Here is a 10,468-nt window from a genome sequence, read left to right on the forward strand (position 1 = left end):
CCAGCCAGGCTGCAGGCCTGGGCTCCCTCCACGGGTGCTGCTGTGATTGCACTTGGAAAGGAGGAGGAAGCGGCCCACAGGTGGCCACAGCAGCAGCGGATCTCCTGTGCCAGGAGAATCTAGCTTGCATGGTGGGCTCGCTTCCCCAACCCTCCCCTTTTCACTCCTTCTGCGGTGGGAGCCCTCAGCACACCCAGGGAGGGGCTTCCCTTTTTGGTTGCCCGGCCTAGGTGCCCACTGTCTCCGGAACACCTTGTAGACACATGCAGACGTGCGCTTACCTGACCTAGACTGAAGACTGTGCTAAGCATTGACATCAGATCTTAAACAGAAAAGAAATATGTTTTAGAAGTAATGTCTTAGCACAAATTTACAATAAGATACTTGCTTTTCTTTTAAAAATCTCTTGATGTATAAATCCAATGATTTCTTCCATATTATGCTTTGATAGTTCTAGCATAAGCATACTTTCTGATACTTAATAGATAGCACAGAGCTCAATTTAAAAGACTTAAATTGGGGCTGGGGAGATGGCTCAGTAGATTAAGTGCTTCCCTGGCAAGTGCAAGGGCCTGAGTTCAATCCCTGGTAAAAAAAAAAAAAAAAGACTTAAATTGACAGGATACAGTAATCTTTGTAATTTAAAAAAATTCGCCTCAACAATATTTGCATTTGCCTGCATTTGCATTGAGGGAATGCCAATATCCTCCTAATTGTATTTTATTGTTTCATTTTAAAAGGGGAAAAGTTTATTTAGCTCTAAGTTTGTGGAGGTCCATCACCTGGCTGACTCCAAGGAGAGAAGCGTGGCTGAGGGGAACCAGAGAACAGTTCATGGCTCAGAAGCAACAAGACCTGGGGGGGGGGGGCGCAGAGGCGGGAGAGAGAGAAAGAAAGAGCGAGCACGCAGGACCCTGCTATAATTTTAATATTCTATGAGCCTTATACTGTTAGAGTGCTAAAGAATTCACCAAAAGAATAAACCAAACAGAAGAAAATATAACAAGGTATGCAAGATAAACACATCAGCACATTCTCAACCAGCCAGCTTACCAAGAAGGTAGGCCAGCGTACAATCGTCACATTGCACTTAGCATGGAGTTAGAGCAAGTGGGGCTCGTGGGGTCATCTGGATGTTTTCTTTCATTCTTACTCTGTCTTGGTTTATCCAGTTCCTGGTAGGGAAGATCTGTTGCTGAGAATGATATCCACAGGAAGGGTTAGTATGAAAAGGGGATTTTTTTTCACCTCCATTCTTTACCCTTAAAAATATAGCAAATGAAATCGACTAAAAGAATAGCAATACCACAGATTGAGCGCATAATTAGTTGAAAATATGATTTTCCTACCCAATTGTTGGAGACTAAATGAACCAGGTTTTTTTTTTTCAATCCGTGTTGCAACCTGAACTTTCCACGCTCATTGCGGCATGAAGAATGCAAGATTACAGGAAAGTGCTATTGGTAACACGTTCAGTAAGAGCAAGATGTACTGCACATGAAGTAACAGCACTCGCGCTAGCCTTTCAACAGAGTTCTGCAGTCCAACATTGTTAGAATCAAGCTTTTTCCTTAGTTTGCATTTAAGTGCACTATGCTATTCTGGTTCGATAGTATATTTTGAATGTGTTAATTTAGAGCTGCAAAATAACCTTCAGCCCTGATTGTATGTTAATTTTGTCAGAGCAAACTTTCCTGGCTAAGGGAATTACCTCACAGTGCAAACATAAAACAGTGTTACCTATTTATACCTTTAGATATTTATTCCGAGTCCATTTCTGTCTAAAGAAATCCCAGAGAGATTACACACAGTGCAGTTTGTATACCTTCAAAATCTAAGCTATTGAGAGCAACAGATTTTTTTTTTTTTTTTTTTTTTTTTTTGCTGGCTCAGGTTTCCTTAAGGGCAGGTCTGGTAAGGCTTAAGGATCTGGGAATTGAACCACAGTATCCTGAGCCTGACTGCCTTTGCTTAAGCAGGCACTCAAACAACTGAGCTAACCTGCAGGCCCCCAACAGACATGTTTTAAGATCTATAAATTCCCAGAAATATGAATTTTGATCACTCAGAATGACTGTGCAATAATTCTAACCTAAAGACATGGACTGTATTAATTAAAAGACAGAAAATGCAAAGCCCTAACTGAGAGAACTGAATTCAAATTCTTAACAAGTGCCAGGCCACACACTCACTATGCCTTTGGGAGAGCTACTGGCCCTCCCTGGATACGGCTCCCTCCATGCTTAAAATGCAGATAATGCTAACTATGCTGATGGAAAGATTAATAATGGGATACAGAGCAAGCATGTGAAATATTAGTTCCTATTTCTACTCCTTCCTGTGTTCTAGATGAGTCTAGACTTGTTTTTAACCTATAAGGGAACAGGAAACAGAATGTCTATTAAAAATAAAATATATAGAGCTGGAGAGATAGCTTGGCAGTCTAAACTCCTGTCTGGCAAGGGCAAGGACCCAGATTTGATCCACGACACCACATGCAGTGCTGGCCCTGCCCCGGGTACCCCAAGATGGCCGCTGAGACTGGGGTGGTGGTGCATGTCTGTAATCCTAACGCTGGGGAGGCTGAGACAGGAGGACCACTATGAGTCCGAGCTACGTAGTGAGACCTTGTACCAAATACATAATAAATAAATAAAAATAAGAATATATATATATATATATATTTCAATTTCTCAACCCAATAAAGACAGCATACTTAACTGAAGGAAAAGTTTCATAAAATAATATTCAGCCTTGGAGAGACCCTGTCCCCAAAAGACAAAACAAAATAATTTATCATACTATGTATCAGGCACTCTGTATTTTTTTGTTTTGTTTGTTTGTTTGGTTTTTCTTTCTGTCTGTTTGCTATTGAAATATGAGCACCACGAGGGTCGGAGCTCCCGCCAGCTTCCATCTGCTGCGTATGTCCCCTTAGAGGCTCTAATGACGTGTAGCACCCGTGGCATAACGTTTCTCATGACAGTTGAAAGGATGAATGACTTGTAAGTAGTATCCACAATAGCCTGGGGATCCTCAAAGCCTTTCGCGCGTTTATCCGACAAGTAGAAATTATTTTCATCACCAACATCTTCATAGATCTTAGATGTGCAATATACATCCATAAAACGTCTTATTCTTACATTTTCTTAATTTCTGTTTCTTCAGTTTGGGAGTAGAATCAGCGATGGTCGTGTTTTGCTGTTAACAACGGTGCGGCGACCGCGGAGGGAGTGGGTTTCCAGTTTCAGGGGGCGTGATCTGCAAAATCTTCGAACGACGTTCATGAAACCCAAAACATAGCCAGGGTTGCTTGATTCTTGAGTCCAGGAGTCTTGGGGCGGCAGGAAGAAAACCGCAGGGTATTTTCTTGGAAGGTCTCCTGATGCAACGTGTTTACAGCTTTCCTCTCAGAACCCAGGGGGAACTCGCCTCGGTTTGCAGGCTCTGTTTGCTGCAGTCTCCGGGCTCACGGCACAGCGCGGCGCGCGGGTACCCGGGGCGCGGCCCTCGCCCCTCACCTGGCGGCTGCGGGCTCGCACGCCCGCGCTGCGCACTGCGCCAGGCACCAGCCCCGCCCGGCGACAGGTGGGGCGCCTGCCACCCGCGCTCGGGGCCGCCCTGGAGGAAAGGCAAGATACCCCGCCGCGGTGCCCGGAGGTCGGAAGGCCGGAAGGCTGGCAGAGTTCCCGCGTGGGGGCGCTGTCACCTGTCCCGGGGAGGAGCCAGCAGGCGAGCGAGCTTGTCGCCGCGGCGAGGCTGCGGAGTCGGGAGCTCGGTTCCCTACCATGAAGGGCGCCAAAGGCATCGAGAACCCGGCTTTCGTGCCCTGCAGCCCGGACACCCCGCGCCGCTCGTCCGCGTCGCCCTCCCTGGTTGAGGTCTCCCACGCCCCGGCACAGGACACGCAGCCAACGCGACCGCGGGAGCCACCGGAGCCGCCCGCACCGCCCGCCTGCCCCGCGCCGCCCACAGCCCCGGCGAAGCCGGAGTTCGAGGAGGGACCGTTCGGGTGGGGGCGCTTCGCCCCGCGCTGCCTGCAGCGCTGCAACACGCCCGCCGGCTTCTTGCTGCACTACTGCGTCCTAGCCGTCACGCAAGGTACACCCCGCGCCCGCGCCCGCGCCCCCTCGCGTGCGGGTTTCCAACTTGCCAGCGGAGCTTTACTGACTCACGCTCGCGGAGCCTCGGTTTAGAGGACCGTGCCTCTCCGGAGGGTCGGGGGAGCTGCCTGCGGAGCAGCGCCCGGGTCCCCTGTGCTCCTGCGCGCGCCCTTTCTGCAGAGTCCCGGGGAAAGAGGGTTTGGACGTTGTTTTTTCCAGTGGAAACACGGTCACCTTTGCAGATTAGAAAGCCGCGTCGCAGAGGGGACAGAAAGTGTTGGCAGGCGGTGCGTCGGGGAGAGGGCGCCCGGGGCTGCGGGAGAGCACCGCGGGACAGGCTGGCGGCGCGTCGGGCCCTGCGGGACCCAGCCTGCGCCGAGCTCGGGAGTCGCAGGAGTCGCCCAGGAGCCCTGGCTGTGAGCACTGCGGTTCGCTTCTCAAGGAGTCATGTCTAGGTTTAAACCCTCAGAAACGGGCAGCCCAGGCCTCTGGCCAAGTGAGGGGGCTTGGTGAGGACACAGCGTGTCCCCTAAAGCGATCACGGAGCAGGAGCGGCTGTCTGCGCTGTGAGGGACCCAGACGGTGGGTGGGGACGCTCGGGTGAGGAGCCCAGGAGGGGGACCGGCAGAGCGTCTCGAAGGCCGCTCTCCAGCTTGGGCTGGTTTAGGGCTGTCGGTGCTTTGGGTTCATTTGAGTTCTAGTCTCAGAATATGTAGCTAAGTAGTCAAGGATTGATGGAAAAAAATGCACCCCAAGAAGCATATTGGAGCGCGGAGTTACGAGTTGCTCTTGTCTAAGTTAATGGAAAACTAAATCAGAGTGCCTCCTTCCTGGGCTTGTCTCCACAGCCCTCTCCGAGGAACTCCTCCAGCGCCTGGCTTCGCCCAGATGAAGTGCTAATTATTTGTTGACGGCAAGTCTACCTCTTCTCTCCCACTGGAAGTTCGTGCCTGCGTTACTTCCGCTTCTTCCACTTTGCTTGTCCCTTCTAACTTTTCCTTCCATTAATATCTTGGTCCTAGGTGTCCGAAATCATTGATGTTTTGAAATATCTCGTGTCAAAAGTTGCACAGCTCCAAAAGTTGAATAGAAATGAAAATATTGTCTCATATTTTATTTAAATTTTTTTCGAGAAGCTGAGCTCAGTGGGCAGGCCTGTCGTGCAGGAGAGCGAGGTGAGCAGAGCCCAAGTTCTAGCCCAGCCTGGGCATCTTAGCAGCCAGCTTACCGAGGAGATGCTGTCTCAAAATAACAAAGTGTAAGCTGGTTAAGGCTGTAGCTCAAAGTGAAGGCCCTGTACCATAAAATCACCATAAAAGAAAAGAAAACCTTGAAAATTTAATATTAAGATATGTCATTTTACATTTAATATAAAGTATTAAAATTATTGTCAAATGTAATCAGCACCCCTAAAAATGTGTCAGGCCTAACAGGGGACTGCATCTTCCCAGAGGTTGTTTGAAAAAGCACAGTCTGGGATGAAAGGGAATCGATACATTTTCCAATTTAAGTTCCAGTACCTCAAAACATTACTTCCATGTATCTCAAATATGACCCCCAGGAAGACTCTAGGATATGTGAATAGATACTGAATTAAAGAGCAAAGCAAAACTAGACAGATTTTGCTTAGTATTTCTTTAAAAAACATAGGGTTTACCTTAGGGCTTGGTGTACTAATGTGCTTCCCGTTTTCGTGCATTTACAATAGGAGCGGTGTATAGTGCTTCACGGGATTGTTTTTAAAGCAGTGTTCTTAGAATTCTTATACCGTAGGATTCACTTGGGAATTCACTGGACTAAAATGCTGTCCTTTCAGAGGCCTTTGAACTTTCATTTTCAAAGAGAATTTTTACCATCAGGGCAATGAATAATTTTTAGTGACTGGGTTATTAATCAGTGTGAAGTGTCAGGAAGTTGAATTTTGGGTGGGGCCATATTCATTTTGTAAGTGAAATAGTTCCGTAGAAAAGTGTCATTTAGGGGCCGAGGAGATAGCTCAGTTGAATATCCCTGACTCTGCAAAAACAAAAAAGGAGTGTCATTTATAAATATGGCTAATACTTTATTAAGAAATCCCAGGAATTGTCAAATAGTTTATGGTTCTGTTATACTGGCATTGAAAACAATGATTACGTTAGGACTTTTTTTTTTTAATTACATTTATTTATTGTGTGTGTGTGTGTGTGTGTGTGTGGCCAGCTCAGCCCACCAGGGGGCGGGGCTGGCTGGCATGTGGTGCTGGAGGATTGAACCGCGGTCCCTGTGCTTTGCCAAGCTTGTTTCAAGTAGGTGCTTTAGACCACTGAGCCATCTCTCCAGCCCACGTTAGGACTTTTGAAACTTGCTTTATCAATGTTCTTGAAATATATGCTATTAAATATTTCTTTTCTTTACCAGAACATGTGTGTGACGTAATTCAGTCCGTTTCCTCAGCTCCTTTCCCTTTTTGCTGATAGTCTTTTTATTTATTTATTTATTTATTTTAATTTTATTTATTTATTTATTTGTGTGTGTGTGGCCAGCTCAGCCCACCAGGGGGCGGGCTGGCTGGCATGTGGTGCTGGGGGATTGAACCGCGGTCCCTGTGCTTTGCTAAGCTTGTTCTAAGTAGGTGCTTTAGACCACTGAGCCATCTCACCAGCCCCTGATAGTCTTGATAAAGCCTCACATCAAGGGATTGTGACATCTGTACTCTAATCATTAGCAATGGCGACAATTCCTAATCATGCTTAAAAGTATAGCAGGTTAAAATTTAAATAGATCCTTATTTTCACTTTACAGCAACGTTTAAATGTCTGTAAACTTAGTCTGTGTCTGGGCAGGACATTTCAAATAATTTTTCAGGCTTGCTTGTCTTAAATGTATGAAGTGTGTTTTACTTTGCACATGATTTAGAATACTATAGTCAAAGTAAAAGTCTTAGCTTGTGTTTCGTTTTGCCCCAGAACCTTTTAAATGATAAATTCAGTATCAAGGAAAGCTTTAGAAAAAATTTGAACTTTGAGAATTCAATTTCTCCCTCTAAGACTAAGCCAAAATAAATTCTTGCTATTGGTAGCTATGTTTAAGTCTTAGGAAACAGGTGAATATTACTGTGATAGCTTGTGGGGTCACCTGTACTTTCTATGTTCTTCCTAGAGGGGTCCATGGAAGCACACTGCCCTTGAAAGCTTGCGCAGACTGGTTTCATGGGGCTGTACCATTCTTTTTTTGTCATTTAGAGAAAAATGAATTTAAAGCAATTAAGTATGTAGCAGGCAGTAGTTTTGCTTATCATCTGAACATTTTCAAGTGAACAATTTGGAAAAAAAAACCCTGATTTTCAAACTGAGTTTGTTATCATTTGTAACTTTGAGATTTTTAAATTTTATTTTCTATTTTTGTCTTTTTGAGACAAAGTCTTCCTGTGCAGTTCAGGCTGGCCTTGATCACTTCTCTCAGGCTGATCTCGCAATGATCCTCCTGCCTCAGCCTCCCAAATACTGGGGTCACAGGCACGTGCCACCACGCCCAGAGAAACTTTGAGCCTTTTAAGACCAACCAGCACATTTACAAATAGCAAACAAAATGAACAACCAAATTTTAGAACATTGTGTTAATAATTATAATCTACATAATGAAGTTGTTGTAGCACACATCCATTTCTCTCTCTTTCAGGGGTTGTAGTAAATGGCCTAGTAAACATCAGCATTTCCACTATTGAGAAGCGATATGAAATTAAGAGTTCCCTGACTGGCCTGATTTCATCCAGCTACGATATCTCCTTCTGTCTGCTGTCTTTATTCGTATCCTTCTTCGGTGAAGGAGGACACAAGCCAAGATGGCTCGCGTTTGCATCCTTTATGATAGGATTGGGAGCATTTGTATTTGCCCTGCCACAGTTCTTCAGTGGAGAATATCAGCTGGGGTCCATTTATGAAGGTGAGTTCTGCTGTGTGTTGTTTGTTTGTTCGTGTTACTCTCAAGAAGTGTTAAAACCAGGTCATTAACTCTTATGCCCAGCTCCCCGAACGGGAGGGTAAAGTATAAGTCTCTTTGACTGCTCCTGGCCACGTCTACCCTACAAGCTGTGTAAGGTGGGGAGAGACAGACTGGACGGTCTTTGTCACACCAGCAGCTTTGCAAGGTTTTAAGCCTCTGATTCTCATGGCCCGTCTTACACACAATCCTCCTTAAAAAGAAATGGTGTTTTCCTTTTCAGGTGCTGTGACCTCACTGGGGTTCTGAGAGCTGTGGGTTTTTCCTTTGTGGTTTTATCTGAAGTGCTTACAGCTCCACACCTTGCGCTTGTTGATTCAGAATCTGAGACAAAGAGAGGGGACGTAATAGCAGCAGGGCTTTTCCTGATAATCCAAATTAGCTCGACTTGTGGCTCTAGTCCAGCGTGTAGCTCTGGTTAGATGAAGTACACTATTCAGCGACTCAGAAAGGTAATTTAATTATTTAATTTTGCTCTTCAAGAATTGTTTGGATGGAAAAGCAATTAGGGGAAAGTCAGAGGAATGTGGTAATTAAAGCTCACCTTAACCTTTTTATGTCCTTTCTGGGAATTACAGCAAACGTTGAAAATTTAGGAATAAAAATGAATGGTTTCAAATTAAAAAACCTTCAGGGGTTAGGTAAGTGAAAAAAAGGCTCAGATTTTTGGTCTGCAAACCTAAGTTGTTAACCCTCCAGAAGAGAAGCTTAATGATATTATTACTCTATAACATAGGCAGTTGAGAGTACAAAAGTTACACATTTTGTTATATAAGTCTTGCTTTAGCTTGCTCCTAACCATCCAGCAGAAAAGTAAAAAAAATGAAGTATAAAAAGTAAAGCCGTATTAATAGGCTGAGCTATAAAAGGCTCAATTCAACAACTTCTGACATTGACAGTCTTGTGGATAACCCACTATTATTATGGGCTACTGGACTAAATTGGTTTATTTTACTGAATTTGCGTACCTACAATATTTAAACGGCAATGAAATACCCATCTCTGACAAAACTAAACAAAAAAAGGAGGGCTGGGGAGATGGCTCAGTGGAATAAGTGCTTCCCTGACAAGCGCAAGGGCTTGAGTTCAATCCCCAGTTCTGCCAAAAAAAACCCCAAACAGTGATAACAAAAAAAAGGGATACAAATGAAGGACCATTTTGTATTTGTATATTGAAAATAGTTAAGATAGACAGCTACTTTCTCTTAATTCAATGAATAGAATGATTTGTACTAATAGTGTTTAGACAGGCTATCATGTCTTCATCTTGTACTATGAATAACTACTACCAAGATAACAATATGCAATGTATTAATCATTGAAATTGTCTTACTAATTGATTTTGAAATTCTCATTGCTATTTGTTTCTCAATTTAAAAAAAAAAGCTCAGAGTAAGAGGAAAAGAGAGTGTGAGAGTGCTGAACTATAGCTTTTATTTTTAAAAGCTAAGAATTTTATATTTATGTGTTAATATTAAAATTAATATTAGGGGCCGGGGAGACAGTTCAGTAAAATTAGTGCTTGCCTGGCAAGCGCAAGGGCCTGAGTTCAATCCCTGGTTCTGCAAAAAAATTTAAAAAATAAAATAAAATTAATATTAAATAGTTAATCTCTCCCAATTTTAGTATATGTGCTGCTGAAGCGAGCACAGTTAATCTCTCCCTAGACCAATTTTCCAGTTGTACAATCACAGCAAATAGGATTATATTCTCCATAATAGAGTATATATTACATAGTGTGGTTTTGGGGTACATTTATTCAGTAAAGAAACTTTTTTGTTTGAGATGGTCTCTACGTGTGGGTCAGGCTGGCCTTGAATTCACTAGATAGCCCAGGCGGGCCTCAAACTTGCTGTGATCCTCCTACCTCTCTGCTACTACGCTCAGCTAGGAAAGTTCGTTTTGGAAGCAAAAATAGAATACACAGACAGATACATGGGGAATTCTTTTAAAGTATGTAGAGCTGGTACAGGTGTGAACCCATGTAACCCTAGCATTCTCAGAGGCCAAGGCAGGACGATCAAACCCAGCCTGGTCAGTTTAGCAATTTAGCAAGACCCTGGCTTAAAATTAAAATGGTCTGAGGATAGAACTAAGGAAAAAGGCCGTGGGTTCAAGCTCATGACCACTCCCCATCCCCAAAAATGGCTAGCCAGGTAGCTCAGTGGATTAAAGCACCTGTTTAGGCAGATGCAGGAGCTGGGAATTCAATCCCTGGGGCCTTCCTGTGCAGGCCCCACACCTGTGCTGAGATGGAGATTGAGACTGGGCGTGGTGGTGCACACCAGTAATCCCAGCACTTGGGAGGCTGAAAACAGGAGGATCACTACGTGTCCAATCTATGTAGTGAGACCCTGTAGACCCTGTAGACACTGTACTAAATACAT

The 10,468-nt window shown here is 44.5% G+C and overlaps 1 protein-coding gene across 1 annotated transcript in view; it reads left to right on the plus strand.

Moving 5' to 3' along the window:
• The first annotated feature begins 3,634 nt into the window (after positions 1–3,634).
• Positions 3,635–10,468, plus strand: part of Slco4c1 (solute carrier organic anion transporter family member 4C1) — a 69,439-nt gene continuing 62,605 nt past the window's right edge. The window contains exons 1-2 of the mRNA XM_023708614.1: positions 3,635–4,101; positions 7,761–8,024. Of these exons, the coding sequence (XP_023564382.1) occupies positions 3,789–4,101; positions 7,761–8,024 (577 nt within the window). The 5' untranslated portion in view covers positions 3,635–3,788. The remainder of the gene's footprint in view (positions 4,102–7,760; positions 8,025–10,468) is intronic.

This window comes from Octodon degus, unplaced genomic scaffold (genome assembly GCF_000260255.1).
Source record: "Octodon degus isolate 3935 unplaced genomic scaffold, OctDeg1.0 scaffold00009, whole genome shotgun sequence".
NCBI classification, from domain to species: domain Eukaryota; kingdom Metazoa; phylum Chordata; class Mammalia; order Rodentia; family Octodontidae; genus Octodon; species Octodon degus.